This window comes from Tripterygium wilfordii, chromosome 18 (assembly GCF_013401445.1).
Source record: "Tripterygium wilfordii isolate XIE 37 chromosome 18, ASM1340144v1, whole genome shotgun sequence".
Lineage (NCBI taxonomy): Eukaryota > Viridiplantae > Streptophyta > Magnoliopsida > Celastrales > Celastraceae > Tripterygium > Tripterygium wilfordii.
In genome coordinates this window covers 961,883-985,392 of record NC_052249.1, presented here as the reverse complement: position 1 = coordinate 985,392, position 23,510 = coordinate 961,883, and the positions used below count along the sequence as shown (strand labels likewise).

The 23,510-nt window shown below is 36.7% G+C and overlaps 5 protein-coding genes across 5 annotated transcripts; 2 read left to right on the top strand and 3 right to left on the bottom strand.

Annotated features, from left to right (window-relative positions):
• Positions 1 to 1,159: 1,159 nt before the first annotated feature.
• Positions 1,160 to 2,926, bottom strand: LOC119984426. The gene is made up of 2 exons (XM_038828366.1): positions 2,214 to 2,926; positions 1,160 to 1,646 (listed from the first exon to the last, which is right to left on the bottom strand). Exons 1-2 carry the CDS (start codon positions 2,824 to 2,826, stop codon positions 1,549 to 1,551), a joined length of 711 nt encoding a protein of 236 aa, XP_038684294.1. The 5' UTR covers positions 2,827 to 2,926; the 3' UTR covers positions 1,160 to 1,548.
• A 2,058-nt stretch (positions 2,927 to 4,984) lies between these two features.
• LOC119983628 lies at positions 4,985 to 5,855 on the bottom strand. Its single transcript, XM_038827316.1, has 2 exons — positions 5,573 to 5,855; positions 4,985 to 5,497 (listed from the first exon to the last, which is right to left on the bottom strand). The coding sequence occupies exons 1-2, from the start codon at positions 5,781 to 5,783 to the stop codon at positions 5,133 to 5,135; spliced, it is 576 nt and encodes a 191-aa protein (XP_038683244.1). The 5' UTR covers positions 5,784 to 5,855; the 3' UTR covers positions 4,985 to 5,132.
• A 251-nt stretch (positions 5,856 to 6,106) lies between these two features.
• On the top strand, positions 6,107 to 7,903 carry LOC119983625 (UPF0481 protein At3g47200-like). The gene is made up of 2 exons (XM_038827314.1): positions 6,107 to 6,251; positions 6,511 to 7,903. The coding sequence occupies exon 2, from the start codon at positions 6,538 to 6,540 to the stop codon at positions 7,822 to 7,824; it is 1,287 nt and encodes a 428-aa protein (XP_038683242.1). The 5' UTR covers positions 6,107 to 6,251; positions 6,511 to 6,537; the 3' UTR covers positions 7,825 to 7,903.
• A 1,118-nt stretch (positions 7,904 to 9,021) lies between these two features.
• LOC119983627 (tubby-like F-box protein 3) lies at positions 9,022 to 12,887 on the top strand. The gene is made up of 6 exons (XM_038827315.1): positions 9,022 to 9,906; positions 10,925 to 11,012; positions 11,299 to 11,428; positions 11,537 to 11,716; positions 11,874 to 12,351; positions 12,681 to 12,887. Exons 1-5 carry the CDS (start codon positions 9,556 to 9,558, stop codon positions 12,340 to 12,342), a joined length of 1,218 nt encoding a protein of 405 aa, XP_038683243.1. The 5' UTR covers positions 9,022 to 9,555; the 3' UTR covers positions 12,343 to 12,351; positions 12,681 to 12,887.
• On the bottom strand, positions 12,880 to 13,860 carry LOC119983629 (translation initiation factor IF-2-like). Its single transcript, XM_038827317.1, has 2 exons — positions 13,356 to 13,860; positions 12,880 to 13,171 (listed from the first exon to the last, which is right to left on the bottom strand). The coding sequence occupies exons 1-2, from the start codon at positions 13,505 to 13,507 to the stop codon at positions 13,072 to 13,074; spliced, it is 252 nt and encodes an 83-aa protein (XP_038683245.1). The 5' UTR covers positions 13,508 to 13,860; the 3' UTR covers positions 12,880 to 13,071.
• Positions 13,861 to 23,510: the final 9,650 nt, after the last annotated feature.

The window sequence follows — 23,510 nt, the reverse complement described above, 5'->3', positions numbered from 1 at the left end:
TAGTTTATTGTTCGCTATACTTGTCATGATTTAAACCAATCTGAGTTTGATCAATTAAATACATCCAAAATCTAATCCGGATTAGGGTTTAGACATATAAATATTTCGTAAACATGTAATGTCGTCCGACCTGAAACCAACTAGTAGGGGTGCAAACGATCATTTTTTAAAAAAAAAAATTTGACAAGAATTTAACCGACCAATCGGTCAGTTATTCAGTTGGTTAACCGTTCGATTCTCAGTAAATATGTTTTGAAAATAACCGACCATTCGGTTTGATTTTTTGGGTTAATTTTTAGAGCCCTACGAACTACGAATGTACATAGTACAGTATATACATAAATTAAATACACTAGTGAAAAAGGTACTGAATCAAGGGTAATTATAGTCTTCAAGAAAATGTAGATAGGTGATGAAGGGATGCGATGCTAATAACTCTTGAAGGTCCCTTGGCAAGATGAAAATCAGATTTTTAGTACAGATCTATTCAAGATCATTGTTTTTTCATGTCAATAATGTTCATGGATCTCAACTCATTATGTTTTTTATCTTTTTAGTTGCGGATCTGTTGTATGCAGACTCTATCTCCGCATAATATATTTGCAATCTGATACCTTCTCATGCCCAAACCAAACCTACACAAAATCAAATTCCAATATTAAATCAAGATAAAAACATGTATATGATAAGTGAAGCAGAGCAACCCCAATGGGACCAACTCTATCTATGAGGATCTTGCTTCCTTCCTACCAAGCACACTCTTATACATACTCCAAAAAGAATCATTGGATACTATGAATCAAACTATTCAAATCCAAAGACTCCTTTTTGCAAGCAATTGTATCTGAAAACCCAAAATATTATAACTCATGCTCCAATTCCACAGGAATGCCAAGCCATTTTATGGGGAACAAAGTAGTCTTTGACCAAAATGGAGGCAAGGCAATAACAATGATGTACTACAATGAAAGAAGAAGTTGAGATCAAACTACAAACTACACTCAGAGAGAGTAGCTGAGTTAGATCACAAGCTTTAGAATATGAACATGTATGATTCAAAGTCCCTGCAGCATATCTTTCTAGAATAAATAGAGCAAATGTATACCCTCACTTATGGTAGTTCAGATTTAAATCCGATGCCTCTGCAAATGTTATTTTGAAATGTCAATGCTTACTCGCATTCTAGATGAAAGAAGAGAAGAGTTGCAGCATATACAAAGGAGCACAATCAGCAAAAAAAGAAAGACTTTGTGAACGATATGAAAAATGACTGCATTGCTTTTTCACAACCCATAAATAAGTCAAGTTGTATTTTTGGACAATGCGTCAAAAATCCATCATAAGCTTACAGGTGGGGGAAAATGTAGAATTTCCCCTCAAATTAATAGCATTGCTGCATCAGCCTTCATTGCCAGTATGACTCAAGATTTAGCATGGACAACAATATCTTTGAATGCTACCTTCTTAGCCTTTGTTCTGATTTGGTCAAGTCTTGAAGGCTCCAAATCTCCTCCAGTCCATCAACAATTAACCTTGGAAAGCCACATTTTATGATGGGGGAGGGATAGAGGAAACTGCTTCAAGTATGGTCTGTCCACAACAATGTTGAGAATTGCCACAGTTTGCACATTGTCTCCTCAAACCACCTGCATTTTTATAGCAGCAACCCATTAAGTACTCTCGAATAATTTAACGACACAGCCCATTAATCATGGTGATACAAAGAAATTATTGTCTATGTATTGCATAGTGATTTCTCATATGAAAAAAGTAAACATTACAAAACAAAGTTACGGTTCTCAAGCCTACCAAAAATTGCCTACACATGTGTTTGTGGGTTAAAGTAAGATAAACAAAAAATTATCCACCTGCACACGGTATCGAAATAAACATGTGAACTAGTGGTAGAGTTGCACGGGCATAATAGAGGTCATAGATTCAATTATTGAAAACAACCTCTCCGGGTAAAGTTAGCATACATCACTTTATCAAAATCCATGAAAGTGTTTAAGGTTTCAATTGTGTTAAATTGCTAATTCAACTCAATAAGGCTAACCCTGTTGGCTTCAACAAATTATCAGTTCCAACTCTCCGCATCCAAAGCACGATGCATATATTCATATATGTTCTATACTGTTTGGATAATAATAGATATTATATATTTAAAAGCAATCGAAAAGTGAAGATTAAGTAGGTAGTTGGAGGAGACTTACCGGACTCCATAGTACGTTTGATCAGGTGTTGCAACTCTTCTCGAAGGAAATCAGAGTTGGATAAGCGCGACGGAGAAGGAGTAGGAGGTTTGCCATTACTACTCGTTTTCAGATCCGTAGAAGCGTATCGGTCAGGAAACGATTTGGGGAGCGATAGACAGCTTTTTAGTTTTCCAAAATACAACGGACTATTTGACTTGGAAAACGCAGAGGGATCAGAGTAAGAGCGTTTAGCAATTGCAACAGAAGAAGAAGAAGAATTAGGGTAATCACGAGCTGCTAAACTGCTGTTGTTCTCTGTTTTGGAGTCTTGACTCTCGAGATCTGGAGACGAAATTGAGTGAGGCAGTGAAGGTTTAGAGGGTACTGAGGAGTCAAAGAAGGGAGTCGAGTAAGATCTCGAGAGATTTCCGTCCACGGCGGTATTGGTGGCAGAATCATTCGGACTATGAGTCTCCTGATTCACGTGACCTAGTCGAAGAGCTTCGGCATAAGAAACTTTGGATTCGATGTATTTAGCGAAGTGATTGACGAAGGTTGGAGGAGATTGCTGCTTCCTGTCTGTAACATTAGTTCTCTTGCCATTTCTGCTGTCTTCGTCTCTTTCCACCATGATTAGATTACAGGCTGACCAACAATGGCTAAGAGGAAGAGGAAGAGGAAGAGGAAGCGGAGGAGGAGCAGGAGCTCCAATAATGGTGATTCGTTTTTATCATAATAATATTATTATTAAATTATTATATATGTTTGGCTGTGAATTTATTATTTATCTCTACGTGTTGACTTGAAAAAGTTTGAAAGTCGTAGCACGAGCTGCTTCGTGTTTTTGTTTTTTCGGGTATAAACGGATGAGCGTCACCAACCCTCCTTGGGTGTGAAATGTTTGCTAACCAGTCCACTACCTTCGTGGTTATCAGTTTAAAGCTAATGTTTTTTAAGTCGTTTTATTTAGGACTGGACATGGGTTGGATTGGTTTATTATTATTGGCCAAACTATTTTGCTCTAAACTGAAAAATCATCATCGGTCCGACTTTGTGGGTTGGATAATGGTTAGCAAACGACAAAGTCGTTGCTCAATGGGTTGGTTGGACGGTAACAATCGTCGCACAATAAATTGACAAATTAGAACCCAACAATCAAGCATTCAATCTCATTCCAGCAAAGTTTCACAATTGGAGCGATTTTAATCAACTATTTCAAGATCCATAATCTCCAAACTATTAACGAATCTCATCTCGTTTTCCTTTCATTCATAGCCAAATTTCTCGGACACCAAACTAACCAATAATAGGAAGAAAGGGAAATGGGCAGACATGGACGCAATGAGCGCTGAGGATTTGCCCATTGAGACACCTGGTGAGCTCCAATGCGAGTTGGCTCTTGTCGATGTCGGTAGGCCCAAAGATAACGATGATCTTTTTTTTCTTCTTGAAAACTGAACTCAACTACACGTCGTTGTATTGAGGAAGAATTGATGGTGTCAAGGGAATGTGAATAGGGATGGATCCTGAAGTAAGTGTAGACTGCGTCTATTGACTGAGAGAGTGAGAGAGACTAAGACTCGAGAGAGTTCTAGTGTTTTAGGGCTTCAGATTTCTAGTCGTTTCACTCTCACAATGAGAGAGATTGGATTGGACCTGCTTGTAATTTGTGGGTTTGTAAATTGTAATGTTTATGAGTTTTTGGTCCAAACTTTATAATAATCGGTCAATCGACTTTCAAGTATCATGATAATTACCAACCAACCCACTTCTATCATGAAATTATCGACACAACTCTATGAGTCAGTTGGCAGTTGATTATCGACCATAAAATTAAGGTCGGTAATGGATTGGTATGCGGGTAAAACCGACTTATGCCCAGCCCAATTTTATTAGTAGATTTGCCAAAAACTTATAAGGGCATCTCCAACAAGGATATGCAAAATGGGGATGCATAATTTTACTTTGCATACTCTAAAAAGCCATTTACATACCCTTTTACATATTTTGACAAATACTCACTCCAACAACAAAGTATAAAATGAGTTCCTATATGATTTTTCTATATATTTTAACGCATGGCCCATGAATATATTAATCGGGCCCAGTAATATAACCCTTGGCCCATAAAATTTGTAGTTTAATAATTTGATTAATCTGGTCATTTGGCATTTTATTTCTAAAACCTTTTTCATAAACCCATTAAACAATTGAAGTGTATGGGCCAATTTAAACAATATAAACTAGTTTAAGCCCAACTACGTGAGAAAACCGTGGCCCATTTAATAAAGTTAGCTCAACCCAAATTACAGAACCTTAGCAAACCCTAGCAATTTCACTCGAGAGTCCAGACAGCAGCCACCAGAGAGAAGATGGGTTTGAGTCTCCGCCGTTTGTCAAATATTGACACTGTAGCCGATGATGAAGATGCTAACTGATACGAAGGAGATGGGCTTGTTTAGACAAAAATCTGTTGGGTTCGTGAAGATGTTTGTTGTATATATAATCTGCGATTTTCAGAAAATGGTGGAGACGAAGATCTGGGTTCGTGAAGGTCTCCAACGACCGACTCCATCCATAACCTCAACGTTATGAACTCCCACTGTTTTTTGCGACTCCATCCTCTCTCCTCTCCAAGTTCGTAATTTTGGGAACCAAAACTGAGTTCGCAAATTTCCGACCCCATTTGCGAACTCTATTGGCTTGCCAAAATCTCTGAAATGGGTATGCATACCCATTTAAGACCTCTCTTGGAGTTGCCCTAAGCTGACAAATCCATGAACCAAATACAGCCAGAAAAAAGGGAGATACTATGTACAAATACAAAGTTCCAGTTCCTAATTCGTATAAGAAATATGCACATCTTTGAGAATGGGGAGATAGTAAACTGAAAAAAGAAGACTAATTCAGAGAAAACAAACCAAATATAGACATCAATCAATCTGCAATTGGGAGAGACATTCTCGCAAGTTCAGATTGCAACTTCTCTTGCGCTTCTTTGATCCTCAACGTTCCTTCATGCAGCCTTATGACTCCTTCACGACTCGTATGGCTTATATTACCAAACTCTTGGAATTTCGGATCTGAAGGATTCAATAACTTCAAGAAATCAACCAGCTCTGCAATCTCAATCCCTACATTGCTTTTCGCTTCCATCTCTGATAACCTCTGTAAGTGATCCAGAATCATTGGCTGTAGCCGCGCTTTCAGTTTCACTTTTTCATCAGAACTTTTGCAGTTCTCGTATTCGGCCCGAGCACCGGCCAGATCGAAGGAGCTTTGACTATTTACATCGACTGGATCTGCAATTTCAAATTTGACCCCTAAAATCTAACTGAAATTTAAGAAAAACTGTATTTCGTTTACGCAAACCTTACCAGGTGAGGGAATGATTGCAGGAGGTGAAGGTTGACATGGAGGAGAAGTCGGCGATGTTGCTGTTTGCAAAGGAACTTGCTCACGGGGAGATGATGACGAAGACGGCAAGGTAAGCTTAGATTTTGAGGAACCGACTGATTCAATATATTTTGCGAATGGATTTGACCGTTTTGGAGGATCAGTGATGTACAGTCTCCCAATCTTCACCATTTCTTTTCTTCTTCTTTGTTTCTTCTTTTGCTGGTTTAGGGTTTGAATTTGTGGTGAATAATGCCGGATTTCAAAACTTCTTAAAGTCTGAAAATTATTTGAACAGAACGTATACTCAAATACGACAAACATAAGACGTCATTGTGGGTTCCCACGCCCGCGGCTGGTGGGATGACCAGATGACTCGACTGGAACGAAGGTGGAAGGTTCAACAACATTTCCTCAAAGAAATAATTGAAATTTAAAAGAAAGAAAGACTTTTTGATTTTTTATTTACTGTATTAAGGATGACCATGTGTTCATAACTCATAGCTCAATGGCAGAACAACAGCTCTCAACTAGATAAGCAGCCGGGTTGAAGAGAGATTTTGGGGTTTGAAACAAGAAGATTTTGGGTGCCAAAGAGCAAATCTTGCTTAGAACACGCAAGAAACCCCATCGGAAACTTGTTGCTGGGTTTGTTTCCAGGTAAGGATTCCTAGTGCTTTTGCTGGCTCCAGCTCTAGATTCATTTTTCTTTTACTAATTTTACCTTAACAATTGTTTTTCCTTATGATTCCTAGCTAGATAGTCGATTACTGAAATGTGTATGTGTGAATTTTCTGGTAGTGTACTTAGGGTTATTGACTTGGTTCTTGTCAGTGGCTTCAAGCATTTGTTTAGGGAAAAGGGGTCGAAGAGTGTGTCATATACAATCAATGAACTTGTAATTGCAATCTTTGTGCAGGCAGTGGACTCGATTTGTTTTGATTTAATGGAGGAACCTCAGGTTGATAATCAAAATGCAGTTGAAGAATGGATAATCTCCATGATAGAGGATCTTTCAAGATTATCTCAATTATCCTCCACTTGGAGCATTTGCAAGGTCCCCAAGAAGCTCCGGTCAGTGAAAGAGGATGCCTACGACCCTCGAATTGTCTCAATTGGACCAATTCACTATGGAGAAGAACATTTGCTGCCTATGGAGGATCACAAACAGTATTACCTTCTATCCCTGCTTCAGCGAACACCTGATGCCGTAGTATCTCTTGAGAATTGTTGCAGAACCATATTAAGTCTTGATTCAAAGGTCCGTGATTGCTATGCAGATCCAATTGAGCCTAACAAACTTAAACTCGCAACAATCTTGTTACAAGATGCTGGTTTTATGCTTGAATTGTTTCTGAAGTACTCTGAGATGGGGTCGAAAGTGCATGATGATCCCATCTTTTCAACCTCTTGGATGATCTTGACATTGAAGCGTGATTTGGCGCTTTTGGAGAACCAGATTCCTTTCTTTGTTCTTAAATCCTTGTTTAAGCTTGCATTTCCTCGCGGAGTTAATGGTGTGTTGTCACTAAACGAGCTTGCTCTTCAGTTTTACAAGTCTACATTGAACATCAATGAAGAAGCGTTCATTGCAAAATGCAGCTTAAAGGGTAAGCATTTGCTTCACTTGTTATACAATTGTTACCTCCCTCCATCGCCAAAGTTTGGTTCAAGGAGCAAGGAAGCGTGGGATTTCATACATTGTGCAACCGCACTAAGTTATGCTGGAGTCTTCTTCGAAAGAAATGAATCAGAAAACTTATTCGACTTAAAGTTCAGCAACGGCATATTCCAAATCCCAACTCTACGGATTCATGACTCAACTGATTCGCTATTCAGAAACTTCATCGCTTACGAGCAATGTCAGCAAGACAGTGCACATTACATCACCTCCTATTGCATGCTCATGGATAGGTTGATTGATACCGCGAAAGATGTGGAGTTACTTGAAAAGAAGCGGATCATTGAGAATGATTTGGGCGGTGGAGAAGATGTATCAGATGTGTTTAATAATATCTGCAAGCAAGTAGTCTTGAAAGACTTTTATTTTGCAGAACTATGTGATCGAGTAAATGGGTTCTGTAAGACTCCATGGCATAGTTACAAGGCAGAGTTGAAGCGTAACTACTTCAAAAATCCATGGAGTACTATTTCATTCTTGGCTGCCATTGCCCTTATTGCTCTTACAGCTTTACAAACAGTTTACTCTGTACTTTCTTATTACCACCGTTGATTTTGTTTCCTTCCATGGTGAAGAGTCCCAATGAAGACAGAAAAATCTTTTTTTGAAGGTTTAATACTGTGTTTTTGTGCCAAGGGCCCAAAACAGTCATAGACTGGGCTTTAAAGCCCTCATGAAGTATTGGTGGATTACATATTCACTAGGAATGGCAAAAAAATACTGATCCGAGCACTATTCGTAGGGTACCCAATTCATTTAAAACCCGAAAACCGATCCTATAGGTTTTGGAAACGGTTTTGGTTTTGGTTTTCAAACCCGTCATGATTTAGAGTCGGGGTTGGTTTTTAGTATCGGGTTTAGGGTACCCGAACCGTTTAATAAAAAGATCTATTATAGTAATAATATTATAAATTATCTATAAGGTATACTACTAGGATACTAAATTATAACATGATAAAGTATATTAAAGCTTATATATTTATAGAAGCATACTAATAAAACTATAAATTAGACTAATTTGAATTATAAAATCATAATTAATATAAATCATACTCAATATTAATTTAATCATCAAAGAAAAAAATAAAAATATTAAAAGTTTAATGGTAAACGGGTACCCGATGGTAAACGGTTATGGAACGGTTCCGGGTTTGGAAATTTAAATGGTTTTGGAACGGTTTTGGTATAGAGTATCTTAAATGGAAACGGTTTTGGTATTTCCTAATTGGAAGGGTACCCGACCCGTTGCCATCCCTAATATTCACATATGGACCAAAAGCTTTTCAAGCAAATGTTTTTTTTTTAAAACCGAGAACGATATCATATAAAATTATAAACGTATTCCTTAGACATCTTATATGAACTTAAACTCGAGTCTCAAGCCCTTATAGTAGGATACTATGTAGTTTCAATCAGGACCGTTCAGTGTGTTTTCTAAAGTAGAAAAAACAGACTTGAACCCCACACCACAGTGGTAAACAAAGTGAATGTCCCTGACTGAAACTGCAAGGTATAACAGTATGGATGGGTTAAAGAAAATCAAATGTTAACCATCACAATGGTAAAAAGAGTGGACGTCCCTAATTGAAACTAAAAGGCCACTGCAGTGACTTCAATGTAGGGGACCTTAACTCTATACAGTATACTATGATGGGTTCTACCAAAAAAAAGGCTTCTTTTGTTAATAAAAGGGTATATAAATGTATTTAATTCAGATAGGACGGTACTGACTACTGAGTTATTTATTAGAGGCCACTTTAGGAGTTGGGGGACAGCGTTGGATAAGGCCGCATGGGGCCGCTTTATACTGGAGCACAGATCACAACACACCGAACCCTAACGTCTTCCTCTCTCTATTGTTGATTCCTCTCGATCTAAACGGGTTTCAAATCACAATGCCAGGCCGCGTTTTTCTTGTATGGAGATCCATTTACAGTATTTCTGCTTAGCTTAATTATCTAATCCTCTGTTCAATTGCTGTTTCTGGAAATTTTACTTCAATCGTTGGGCGATACTGTTAGCTGTAGATTGTGAATCGGTGAAGTATGCTCTTTTGTTTGGGTGACCTATGATTAGCTTTCACATTTTGGGGATCAAACTGGGGTGGCGGATTTCATTAAATCATGGAGTTTCAGTTTTTGAGGTCTCTGGGTTTCGTTAATTAGAGATTATTTGCTTCAATAAGATGGGTAAAGGTTTTACATTGGGGAGAAATTCGATGTAGATTTGATCGGACACTTAGAACTACCGGGTGTTTAGAGAGGCAACGATTGAGGCGGCATAATGTCTATTAAGAGTATGTTTCAGGACTTGAAGGGTGAGCTTGGGAGCATATCCAGAAGAGGATTTGACATGAAGTTTGGGTATGGGATGCGATCCAGGTCACAGCGGGTGGTACAAGATAGCTCAGTGGCACTAGTGGATGCATTTAAGCAGAGCTGTTGGGCTAACATGCCACCGGAACTTTTGAGGGATGTGCTCATGAGGATAGAGGCTTCTGAGAGTTCTTGGCCTCCTCGGAAGAATGTGGTTGCTTGTGCTGGTGTCTGTAGGAATTGGAGAGAAATTATGAAGGAAATTGTGAAAATACCAGAAATTTCGGGCAAGTTGACATTTCCAATCTCCTTGAAGCAGGTTAGAGCTGCATTCAAAATGATGTTTATTTTAAGACATTTTGGCTTATTAATTCTGATTCCATTTTGTTTTCTTTCTATGTTATGATTATGATGAGTATAATCTTGTTAGTTCATAGGGGATAATGTTACTGCTTAACAATCTCAGAAATGTGAGGGGAAAGTTGGTAACTTGTAGGTCAAATCACTAATTATGTATATGTATATGTAATTATGTATTGACCATGGTTCCCATAAGTTCATGTAGTGAATGTTCCTAGCAGCATGATCATGGATGTAGATCGTTTTATGCCCAAGCATATAACTATTTGATGCCTAAAAGAGTTTGCATTTATACATTTAGGAGTATTGTTTACGTGGTAAGAGCAAAGGCATTGTCTTCTGGACTAGACATCCAGGGTTGAGAAACTAATCTAGGCTTTTGAATAGTTAATCTAGGCTTCCAGACTACCAAAATAAAGATAATTGATAAGGCTCCATCTTATATCTGCTCTCATCTGTTGTACTCATGGCGGTTAGCTGGAATGAGTCCAACCTCTTCTTGCTAACATAATTTTGCTTTAAATGTTTGGTGAAATGTCTTTTGACTGTAAAAGAAACAGGGGCTAGGAAAACCATAGTTAAAAAAAAAATTATCACATGTGCAAACGAGACCATTTATAAGATGCTTTTTGGACTAAGTATCTACAATCTCTTTGAGATTGATGCCTATACCGTGATAGGTTTTTAATAGCATGTTTTGCTCTTTATAACATGGGCAAATTCTTGACCTAGTAGTAAAGTTGACCCCCAACGACTACAGTAGCCTTGTGCGCCGAGGTTGTGTATGTTTCCTTGTTTGTAAATCTCCATTGTTTGTTGTCAATGAATGCTTGAGATATTGTTTGGAAATGTCACTTTTTGTTGCCTTTTCGTATGGTATTTGAACGATTGAACTTAGAGTTTAATGGCATAAATTTGAAAGCATTTGCTTGTCTTCTCCAGCTAATGTTTAGAACATTGGTTGTTTTGTTTTGCAGCCTGGTCCAAGAGACACCCTTCTCCAGTGCTACATAAAACGAAATCGTAGCAATCAAACATATTATCTTTGCCTAAGCTTAAATGGAGGTTAGACGCTGAAAACAATGTGTTTCATTTTATTTACTATGGACCTATGGTGAATGCCTCATCATATTCAAGTGTTTTTTTTTATTCATAAGTTTTTTTGTAACATTTGGTTGAAATCAGTTTTATCAATAAATCAGTAATCCAACTGAATAAATGAAGAGTTTTTCTCGTTCACCAAGTGAACTATTTAACAGCTAGATTTCCTTTTACAACTGGTGAGGTTTGGTTTTCTTTTTTCAAGCTGCATATGACTCCAATCTTTTTGCTTTCTATGATTGTTTCTCAGCTTCAAATGACAATGGCAAGTTCCTTCTTGCTGCACGGAAGTGTCGGCGGGCTACTTGCACAGACTACATCATCTCTTTAAACCGTGATAGTGTGTCTAAAGGGAGCAGCACATATGTCGGAAAGCTGAGGTATGTTTAGTTGGCTTGTGATTTGACTGGTTTGTGCTCCTCTTAGTTTATTTACTTGAATTTTTATTTGGCTTGTGAATTTGATGGTTTTTCTTTTCCTTTTGGCAGAGCTAACATTCTGGGAACTAAGTTCACGATCTATGATGCCCAGCCTCCACATCCTGGGGTCGGAGTATCCAAATGTCGCTCCATAAGGCTAGTTAACATGAAACAAGTCTCCCCTACAGTCCCTGCTGGCAATCATCCTGTCGCCCACATCTCATATGAATTAAACGTCCTGGGTTCGAGGTAAGAACAATGTTTGTAGAATTTTTTTTTTCCTTTTTTATTGCAAAAGAATATAACATAGGCCCTGAAAGAAGAAACTAGAATGAGGGGACACCATTTGTCTGTTAATGCTGCTTTCATTTTATATGAACTTATCTGGGCATGTGTTGGTTATCAGAGGTCCTAGGAGAATACAGTGTGTCATGGATGCCATCCCTTCCTCTGCTATTGAACCTGGAGGAGTCGCCCCGACTCCAACTGAATTTCAGCGTAGTAGTCTGGATACCTTTCCCTCCCTTCCTTTTTTCAGATCAAAATCAAACCGCTCAGATTACGAATCTGGACCTTTGTCTGTCCAAAGAGAGGGAATGCTTGTCTTGAAGAACAAGGCACCCAGGTGGCATGAACAGCTGCAGTGCTGGTGTTTGAACTTTAATGGACGGGTCACAGTTGCTTCTGTGAAGAATTTTCAGCTGGTTGCCTCTCAAGAAAATGGGTCCACTAGCCAGGAGCATGAGAATGTCATACTTCAGTTTGGGAAAGTCGGAAAGGATGTATTTACCATGGATTATCAGTATCCAATCTCAGCTTTCCAGGCATTTGCCATATGTCTGAGCAGCTTCGACACCAAGATTGCTTGTGAATGACAGAAACAGGTGCATTTCTCGCATCCTTACTGCAATTTATATAATGATTTAGACATTTCCCCCTTTTGTCTAGACCTGTTGATCATCTACCTGAAAATGTGGCTGCTTATCTATGGCTAAATTAAGTAATTAACGAGATCTTTGCATTCAAATTAATCAGCTAACTTCCTTCTATGTCTGACGACGTGCATCCATGAAAGTCCTTAAACCACTGTTGCCAAAGCTTCATTTTCAGTGTTACAACTAAAGATGCTTTCAAATCATTTACTCTGTTATTTCGTTTGATCCATTCATCCTCATTGTAAAATGTTTTATGTTCCTGAGATGTTTCCTTACAGGTGGAGGAGTTTGAGCCTGATCTTTGCAGCAAGCTTTTGTCGATTTCGCTTCTACAGCTACATGAACAATTAGGTTTTCATTGTCATTTTTTATGTAAATATTTTGTAAGCGAATTGTTCCATGGTTATGTGGTTGATGCATAACTTAGTCTGTTTGGATTGTTGATTCCATATTAACAACACACCTGAACTCTGTGGCTTATTTCATTAGTTCACCATTTCTTTCTACTTCTGTGCCATTTCATGTGATTTGAAGAAAACAGTGATTCTCATTGCTAATACAAAAAGTTCTGATTTCGAGTAACTCCTGTTTCTCAAAACTCCATTTTGGGAAAATAACTACATGCAACTGACTAAATCCTTCCCAAACAAGGCCGCCGGAGCAACTGAATCAGAACCCTGGGGGACCTCCGGGGCCAGGAGGACCGAATGGGCCACCTGGTCCGCCGAAACAATCTTGCAGCAACCAACAGCAGCACAAGCATGAAATGCTGCAATACAACAACAACAATAGACATGGAATTAACTCACAGGTAAAAGCGATCCAGCATTATGAATTCACTGAGAAAGGCATGTATGGGATTACAAGAACAAGAATTACAACATTATATGGTCAAGAAAGCATAGCTTTGATTAATAGCTAATGCAGGAAGCAGGATGGGTAGATCTGCCTACCATGAAGTGATCATGCCGCATAGACCATCTACACATCCTCCCAAGAAGCCACCAGTTCCAGGCCCGAAGCCAGGACCCGGCCAGGGTCCTCCAGGCCCTCCAGGACCGCCACCCCAGCCCGGCCCTCCCCCTCCCGGCCCTCCTGGTCTCATCAGTGATGATCCAACTAACTAGAACTCAAGCAACTGGAACAAGCACAGAGGATGTTGAACCAAGTATGCTCAGTAATGAGATGCAGGTTTCCTTCACACGAAATATCAAGAGAAACCTCCAACATGAAAGATAATTTTTGTACAGTAACAAAACTGGTTTGGTTCTGTATGTCCAAAGACTTATAAAGGGGAGTCGGAGAACTACCTTAGCCCTGAAGCCTTCAGCAACAAAAAAAAACACCAGCATCTAACACGAAACATGCTAAGCTGTACAAGATCATGCCTCAAACTACCATTCAAACTAAGGAGCCACTCTTCTTTATTGACCTAACAGTCTATCCACTGAGACCATTTACTGCCTATTCTCACTCAAAGCGAGGGGGAACATAACCATCCTTCAGGCCAACAATGTGAGTGTGTGACAACATGCCTATTGGACAGTTGTGTGAGCGTAAATCTCGGGCCACCCATGCAGGTAGTGGCACAGAAGTGGGACAAGCTCACAAAACCAATATTTCATAAATAAATATCTCAACTGATTGGTTTGAACTCCCGATCTCGAGAAGGATACTCCCTTCATTAGGAGAGATAACCAACTAGGCTATCATCGACTGGTGCAAATCACATACAAGTTTCTAAAAGGTGAAATATAGTATGAGTTGCCAACGAGTCAATATAAACTGTGGGATTTGTTTTTGGATCTCAATATGAGCAGTACGTCAACATAAGCATTCATTTCCTGTATATAGCCAGCCAATGCCTTACTGGTCACAATGTTGTATAACAATCAAACTATGAAACAATTTCAGGTTTAGTGTCTGTTTGGTGCAGCGAATCGCTAACCATTTCCGTTGCACCAAACGGTGCAGCGGAAATAGCGGATCGCTGTCTAACGGACAACGGATCCGTCACCGGAAAAGAAGCTCCTGATAGGAGCTTCTTCATGAGCGAAAATGGGTTTTTATCCCAAAACCAATGGGGCCCATGTGGTCTCCACTTATTTAATGTATTTAATGATTTAATAATAAAGCACAGTACACATTGATGTCGGGCTCATCCAATCATGATAAATTTTTTTGTTTCTTTTCAAAATTAGTGGGCTACTGTTTGTAATAATAGTTCATTATTATTAGAATAATTATTTTATAAACATTTATAATTTTATTAACATTTATAGTTCAGATAATCATTTTAATTTTATTTGTAAAAATATTTATAATTTAAAATTAATTTTAATAAGATACTTAAAATTAACTTTAATAATAGATTATATTTATTAAATTACATTTAATTATAAAAATCATAAAATGAAATATTACAAAATTTAAGAAATACTTTAATTTAACCGTTTTTTCGTTAGCGTCAGTTTTTAGTTCGTCAAACACCTTACAACATATTATGCAACTTTCAACTCAATTTTTTTTTTCACAACTTTTCTACTTAACATGAAAATAAATATTTTCGTTCTATAAAACGGAGCCGTAGTTTGCTTGATTCTCAGTTTCATTACCCAAAGCAATGCATAAAAAGAAAGGAATAGCACAAAAGAATCCAATTTCAGAAACAGACAATCACAAAAATGCTTCATCGAAACTTCATCACACAAGCACATGGAAACATTTCAAAGAAAAAGGTCGTCTTTTTGCCCAAATGATTGTAATTAACGAAAGCCTCAGATTAGCATTTTGGCACATTCCTCATCGCAACAACAACCCATGTATAACAACTACACGGTGCGCAATAATTGTTCTTGCAGCTCATGCCCAAATGTCCTCCTCATCGGCAACAAGAAACTGTGAAGAAAGAAACCAATTGGACTGCGTTTCCAAAAGGGCAAAAATAGATAGATGAAAAAATACTGACAAATAGAAATCCGAGCACTTTACAGCTTATGCTTGGAGAGTCGTTTCTATCACGCACGCTATGGAAGCAAAATCGCGCCCGACGTCCGCCAAAAAGGTATCAGGAGTCGCGATTTTGCCTCCACCGGCGCCATGGATTCCCAAACACGAACTAACTAGGGTTTTTATTTCAATTTAGGTCGTGAACGGCCTAGTTGTATAACTCATTTCATGTAATGGGCCCAGAATATAAGGCCTTTTAAGTTTGCAGGCCCACTTGTCGGTACTAAAAGAGCCCATGCGTCTACATGCCCTTCCCGACCTAGTTGTATAACCCATTTCATGTAATGGGCCAAGAAAATACTTATCGGTACTAAGAGAGCCCATCCGTCTACATGCCCCACAACTGTATTGACCCAATAGGGTTGGATATGGCCCAATAACGTTTATTGCTTTTCTTTGCTTTTTCAATTATGATAGAGATTTCAGTAGCTTGTGTCCTAATCATCCCAACTGTTGAAAGGTATGTACAGGATTTCATGTGTATTATGTGAGACATGTAGAACCCACGAATTCACTTGAATCATGTGTATCCAACTTAACAGCTGAGATATCAATTGTTGAAATCTTAATCATTTTCGCTAATCAAATGTCCCCTCAAAAAATCTTTCATTGACTAGGTTAAAGGGTGATTAGTGAGTCTTAAAAGTTCCAATTATGGTCCACAACCACAAGAGAACAACCAAAGTCCTATTCTCATCAAATATATATTGGGATAAAGGCTCTGATGATGAAGAAGATGATGTATCAATCTAATGGATCCGGGGAATACTTGTGCATTATGCACAAGTCTTATGACTATAAAATTTTAAACAAAAATCAGATTCATCCCGATCGGACATGACAATTCTAATATGTGTAGACCACTTGCAGTTGTGTGAAGAAGGATTTGCACCTTAAACATCAATGTCAGGCTCCTGTGGATTGCATGCCACACACACATCACACATAAAAAAGAATCATTGTTCACAAATCGGTGCCCCATAATGAATATGAATTGTTTGGACAAGTGGTCCAGTACTACAATCATAAGCTTTAACAGACATATATATCAGAACCAGTGGACTAGGCCCTTCTGTTTGTGAGGCCTTACTGTACGTGGACCACAAAAGGAACCAAAAGAGTGCAGGCCCATGATAGTTACTGTTCAATGCTAGAGAATGGAATTCCTGACCCGAAGCCAACAATTAGTGCAACCATGTGAGAGTGAGAGTGAGAGTGAGAGTGAGAGTGAGAGTGAGAGTGAGAGTGAGAGTGAGAGAGTTAAGAGTGAGTGAGACTTCACCAACTGTGGTGGTCCTGATCCTCATTGCATAAACCTAACCATTCTGGTGTATATATTATGATCAATGATTTTACATTATTCACAAGTTTTGCATCATATATATAACCTTAGGCGGTACGAATTTTATAAGCACTTATTGCTTCAATATCAATGTTATTGTAACAAGTTGTAACAACTCGTTACTCCCTACTAGTAACATTTTGTCTATTTTGGATCAGTGCATACTCCATACTGACCCCGTACGACTATGTCTTCTCAATCTTAGCATCAGCCCATACTACGTTTGAGCTCAGAAAAAGCGTATGTTGCTAATTAGGAAGTTTCACCTTTTATATATTGTACTTCACATCTTTCTCTTGGTGATATGAGATAAGAGATTTAGGTCATTCGTCACTCGATAGCTCACCCAGTATCACCAAACTTACGCTACAGAGGTTTGTGAACAATATCTTTGTGATAATGAATACGTTAGATTTTGACTCAATTTATCCTATTGTTGGGAAAGGAAATCAATACAAATGTATATATTTGTGTTGCAAATATTGAGAAGGTAATGATGGTAATGGAAGTTTAAAAAGTTATGATTGGAGATGGCATGTGCATTGAACCTAAATTTGTCATCTAGTCCATGGAACATGCTCCTCTCTCTTACTTTTTTTTTTTTTTTCTTTCTTGCCATGCAAAAATCAACGACGGTGGATTAAGATAAGATAATGCGAGCTACATTTTCCTCATCATATCCATACATAGAGATCTCTAGCTTCATTCATAGATAGGGGCCTATTAATCCTTGCTATGCATGCAATGCACCTTTTTTCTTCCTTCCTTTGAATGTTTTTTTACTTCTTCTATAAAGCAAAACCACGCATGCATGAACAACTTTCAATTATTATTTTTTTATTGATTTGACAAGGAAGTTTTATCCATTACTGAAATAAAGATCTTATGGACAATTTATAGGTTCATGTATTCCTTGACTTAGTAGGATGCATGTATGTCGTGAGCCTTAAAAATTCTGTGATGAATTGTATTTGAATTTAAAAAAACAGACAATATCTTATATTCAAATTTGGGCAACGAAGTCCATTAATATTTCTAATATTCATATTATGTACTCGAGTTCAAATTCCCCTCCCTTGCCTTTATAGACCTTAGAGCATCTCCAACGAGAGGCGCAAATGGAGAATCAAAATGACCTAACTATCGTTTTGCTCTCACAAATTACAAAATCAGGCCTCCCATGCAGTAAAGTTGTGAGTCCTGGAAGCCCTGTAATGGAGTTGGGCTTGAATATAGATTTGGAAAAATGGACAATATCTTATAACGATGATCAAATTTGAACGAGAGAGTCCATTAATATTTCCTTAACACTTACTCATATTATATGTACTCAAGTTCAAATTCCCTTTCCCCTCCTTTATAAGGTCTTACCCATTAAAAAATAAAAGAAAAAATAACAACCTTCAAGTTTCAATTATTATTTTTGTCTTATTTGAAGCTTGAATTTTACTTTACTAATAAGTCAATATATTTTGAAGTGGTAGTTGAACAACTATTTTGAACTTTGGTTTTTTCTTGGTCATCTAAACTAGAGACTTTTCCTTGTCTTTTCTTAGAAAAAGAAAACCTAACCACCTTAATCAAGGTTTTCAATCATGAAAGACAAAGAAACAATTTTATGATGTCTATTTTTCATGCAATAATAGTGGATTGTGTAATTACATATTTGTCTATGTTTACTAATTTCGTTTATCAAGTAATTGCCTGCTTTTCATTTTGTTACAAAATTCAATCCGAACACTACAAACTAATATTATCTGTTTTGGACCAAACGCTAGCACAATATTGTTTTTCTTGGACCGTTGTCATTGATTCTTAGACGCAGAACACGCATAAGATGTATAAGACTTACTAGACCCGTACTAATATGTCATTCGATTGAATTATATCAATCAGATATGGGATAAAATCTTAACACATATATGTTACGAAAATGGTTAGATATCTAGAAGGATGAACAATAAAAATACTAATTTGCAACCACATTTTAGTTGTGCATGCCTAATTAATACTGTTTGATCCATCCAAATCGGTTATTAAATCACAATTTACTGGTGCATGCCTAATACTTTATCATCAATCCAATCAAATCTGAATCTTTTAGACCCACTTCCAACTTTCTAAGCTATAAATCATTCTTTAAGAATATGATAATAATTATTAATAATTTTGCTCTTGCCCATCCTTTTTGACAAACACACACCACCATAATCCACAAATAATGCCAAACTGCCTCGCCTACCACTGAAATTAGGTATTCATCCAATTCTCTTATTGATCAAGAACAACACATTACGTGTAAACCTAAAAAAATATATATTCTACACGTTTAAAATACAATAATAATAATAATAGATGATGAATGATGAATATATATTGAGATATACATAGCATAGTTAGGGTGCCCCGGGATTTGTTGTAGTTTTTTAAAAATTATAAATGTGTAGTATTCGATTTAACGAATCTAACAATATATTTTTTATTTGAAACAAAAATTAAATTCATCGCGATCGAAACATTAAGAGTGTGTTTGGATTGAAGGATTTGGAGGGAAGGGAAGGGAAGGGAAAGAGAGTTTCCTTCCAATTCTCTTGTTTGGATAGTTTATAAAAAATTGAGGGGAGGGATTTGAGGGGATTTGGGAGGAAGATTTCTTTAAATTTTTGTCAAAATTCTTTCCTCCCAAAATGAAGTCATTTGGAGGGAAGAGATTACTAATTAAGTTACTTAGAAGTTTAAAACCTATTTTACCCTTGAACATAACACTTAAACATAAAAAATAAGGATAAACTAGTAAATTAAACATTTTTCTTTCCTTTCTCTTTTTTATCTATCCAAACATGAGAGAGGAAACTGTATTTTCCCTTCCATTCTCTTCCCTTCTCTTCCTTCCCTTTCCCTTCTCTTCTCTTCCCCCCAAATCCCTCAATCCAAACACACTCTAAATGTTATGAGTTTATATCCGACAGTATATAATTATTATATGTACATTTTTCATATTAAATTTGATTTTTATTTAAACAAACGCTATTATAGCGGAACCCGCTTCCGGTGACATAACTAACAAACAAGTTTTAGAGTAAAGTATGGTGGATTAAGGAGTCATCAAATTGGGTATAAAGGGACAAGCAAGTACTACAATTGCTTTAAAACTTAAAGAGGGAGTTTGTTGTCGGTGATCAATTCATCATTTATCATATATCAAAATCCTTCTTTTTTTTTTTCCTTATGACTTTTGTAAAAGCAAGGTTTCTTTTTTTCCTCTTCTTTTGGTGTTCTCTTCTAGTCGTCTTCATCAAATTGTACACACAGCATGCATGTACGTATATATAATTATATATAAAGCTCACGCTAAATGAGATAGAGAGAGACAAGAAAAGAAAAGAAAAGGTCGGTAGTGTCACTGAAAGTTGATTGGACGATGCAAGGCCGGCCTATATTAGGGGCAGGAATTGACTTAGCTACTAGGCCACCTGCCTTTATGGTTCTGACCCCCACCCGCCCCCACCCCCTTTCTTTCTTTTTCCCGGACTCATGAGGTCCCTCACTAGTAGAGGTGTCGCAAATGATCGGTTATGGGTTGAACAACAACACATATTTATGAAAAATTTATATGTTTAGATTTTAATTCATATTAAATTCGGACGTATTTGATTGATGAAATTCATATTTGTTTAAATGAAGATAAGTAAATAAGACAATAACCTAATTCAGATTATGTTTTAGACATGATTTATCTATTTGTATTTGGATCTGGATCTGGTTTTATACCGAATAAAAATTTTATGTTTGAGCCAAGATTTCAAACATATAAGTATATAACTTATTTTTAAACTTGGTTTAATGCAAGTCGGATAAATTCGATCATACAGAATTTTGCTACCCATACTCGCAAGTAGCCTTAATTCATTAGAGTTACATTTTGGGTTTCAAATTCTGTTATTTACTTAACGTGGTTTGTTTATTTGCAATTTTGGTATGTTTTATACAACTTTATGTTGTGTTTGGTAGCACTTCCAAAAATTTTGAAAACAAAAATAAAAAATAAAAAATAAAAACATAAAACATAAAACATAAAACATAAAATGAAAACATAAAATTGAAACTTGTTTGGTTGAACACTTAAAACTGAAAGCATAAAACTAGGAAAAAAAAAGTGTGTTTATTCTTTTATTTTCATAATAATGGAATATATCCACACCATTATATTTTTCATAACTGTAGCATTTGTCGTGTCTATTACAACGTAATTTACCATTGAAAACATCAGCAGAAAGAAAAAAAGATAAGAAATAAAACAATAACTCAAAGTATATTTGATCATTGTCTTCATATCTCTATGCAATTTGCGATCTGAAATCTTAAAGAAAGTGCAATCTATAATAAGTGTGATTAGTTCTGTTTCCAAAACTTTTAAAAACTTTTTTTTTCTTGTTTTCAAAAGTTTTGAAAACCTGTTTTTGGTTTTCATAAAAACCAAAACAGAAAATACAAACAAACAATATTTTTTATTTTTATTTTCTATTTTTTGAAAACTAAAACAAAAAACAAAAAACAAAAATGATACCAAAGAGATCCTTAGGATACTACTTTTTTCAATATGAGTGCTCCAACAAATATTCTAAAGGGTATCCTAAAATGGGGTGGATGACTTGCATGCCCTAAAATTGAGGGAGATAAGATTATTTCGTGAAATAAAACACACAACGCCTCTTTAATCCTCTCAATAAATAGAATCGTTGAGTGTGAAAGTTAATGAAATCACTTAGATGATAACATATTGGTGAATCTCTCGAGTGTTAAATCGTGTATGTACTCAGAATGTTATAAGTTTGATTTCCACTGTGAACAATACATTTGTGGCCACAAAATTGGATTTTGACCTAACTTATCTTGTCGTCGTGTGAGAAATTTATGTATCACTCTATAGTTTATGTTAATTAAGACTAATTAAACTTGACTTTGATTCTCTTTATTATGTTCTTGCTCCTTAATTATTCATCTAATCCATGATTACTTACAAATGGCATGTGTTCTTGGGGTGCTCCATGTCACGTGCATGGTGTCCTTATGATACTTCACAACATGACAAGAGGAAGAGGGCTAATATTATTTGATTTTCCAAAACCATTAATCACTTAAAATTAAAATATATTAATTATATAGTTAATACAGCAAAGTCCAAGCTAATTCCACTCGAGATTCCCGGGGAACCAAGCGTGGGCTTAGTTAATAAAATCAAATCTTAAATTGTTTTAATTTTTCAACTAATCACGATTTCTCATGACTTAATAATCAACGTACGTGCAGGCCAGCTCATCTTGCTATTTATTAATTCCATTTATTATGATAAATAAACTAATTAAATGATAAACACCTCAATTTCTGAGCTAAACTGTCTTAATTATTACAAAAAATTAAATGTATTTTCGAAACTACCACAAGTAGAGACAAAACTATGTAAACTAGCGGTCAAGATCTATCCTTTTCTAAGCTAAGATCTGAACGGTTGGTTTCCAAAATCTCGGTTTTTTAGAAATGAAAATAGGACTTGATGACGTGTAAAATGGAACCGAATGCTCGATTGTTCGATAATTGGCTGCCTCGATTTTGCAGGCATCTCAGTTGATCATACTAAGATTAGGAGGTTGATGTTCTATCAGCATAAGCAGAAAGCGTGAGTTTTGGGGTCCCTGATGTGTTGCTCTGACGCTCAAGTTCGATCGATAGACAATAGAATTATTAAGAATTAAGATAGCTCGGTGTCTAGAACTCTCTCTATCTAGTAATCAAAAAGTGAAAAGTGAAAGATTTACCTTAGTGAATGTTCATTTTTATATGAATTTTGAATTGTTTATTGCGAGCGAGATTTCTGGGGTGAATTCCCTGAAAATATCTTATAGATATCCTTGTAGATCTTTTTTTTGATCGGTGATGAGTACTTCTCGATACTCCCAAAATATTTTGGTCACCTAGGATTCCCGAGGTCATGCTGTTAGGCCATACCAAGGAGTTTGGGCTAGATGACATCTGGACTGATCGAGATGCTCCCTAACCCAATCTCCTCTTCTTCATTTGAGGGGGTTTTTTTGGTACTCCATGCCGAGACACTATGCATACACATTACACCGTGTCCTTTTTTTCATCGGATTGTCAACATTACCCCTTATTTATATGGAGCGAATCATAAACTGTTCATTCAGATAAGGGTCATTTCCGTCATTTAAATAGAACCAATTGACATCATGTGATATATGGCATGACCGTTCAGTGCATCTGATGTAATTGTGGGGCCGACCTTTATCTCCTTTTACCGTTCATAGCAAAAAAAAAGAAAAACCACAGTAGTGACTGTGTAAACAGTCAACACATGATCCGTACAGTCTGAAAAGAGTTGTCAATCTGACGGTATTTGATTAAGATGCTACGTGCACTTGTTTGTATGTAATCGATTAACACAATGGCTTTCGCTGTGGAGGAGACCAGAACCGTCGGTTACAAATATAAATAAATGGTCAATGATAGTGTAGGCTGATGAAGTGAATCATAGCCCAGAATGAAAACAGTCATTTTTATGATTGGACGTCTCTGATGTCATCATATCAAAATTTGAGTTTATATCCAATGAACAGTCATTTCGTGTATAGATTATCATTTTAAATTTAATTTCTATTATAGATAAAAAAAAATCATTCTAGATGTTTAAGCCCAAAATTTGACATGAGATCATTCCACATTATCTTTATTTTTCGAAAAA

What these genes read in the sequence shown, in the direction of transcription:
- LOC119984426 (XM_038828366.1), bottom strand. Translation starts at nt 2,826, where the DNA reads ATGGTGGAAAGAGACGAAGACAGCAGAAATGGCAAGAGAACTAATGTT. An exon ending in CAAACGTACTATGGAGTCCG is followed by an intron (nt 1,647 to 2,213) that starts GTAAGTCTCCTC and finishes ATAAAAATGCAG; the next exon opens with GTGGTTTGAGGAGACAATGT.
- LOC119983629 (XM_038827317.1), bottom strand. Translation starts at nt 13,507, where the DNA reads ATGAGACCAGGAGGGCCGGGAGGGGGAGGGCCGGGCTGGGGTGGCGGT. An exon ending in TGCGGCATGATCACTTCATG is followed by an intron (nt 13,172 to 13,355) that starts GTAGGCAGATCT and finishes GTTGTATTGCAG; the next exon opens with CATTTCATGCTTGTGCTGCT.
- LOC119983625 (XM_038827314.1), top strand. Translation starts at nt 6,538, where the DNA reads ATGGAGGAACCTCAGGTTGATAATCAAAATGCAGTTGAAGAATGGATA.
- LOC119983628 (XM_038827316.1), bottom strand. Translation starts at nt 5,783, where the DNA reads ATGGTGAAGATTGGGAGACTGTACATCACTGATCCTCCAAAACGGTCA. An exon ending in TGCAATCATTCCCTCACCTG is followed by an intron (nt 5,498 to 5,572) that starts GTAAGGTTTGCG and finishes TTGAAATTGCAG; the next exon opens with ATCCAGTCGATGTAAATAGT.
- LOC119983627 (XM_038827315.1), top strand. Translation starts at nt 9,556, where the DNA reads ATGTCTATTAAGAGTATGTTTCAGGACTTGAAGGGTGAGCTTGGGAGC. An exon ending in TTCCAATCTCCTTGAAGCAG is followed by an intron (nt 9,907 to 10,924) that starts GTTAGAGCTGCA and finishes TTTGTTTTGCAG; the next exon opens with CCTGGTCCAAGAGACACCCT. An exon ending in ACATATGTCGGAAAGCTGAG is followed by an intron (nt 11,429 to 11,536) that starts GTATGTTTAGTT and finishes TCCTTTTGGCAG; the next exon opens with AGCTAACATTCTGGGAACTA.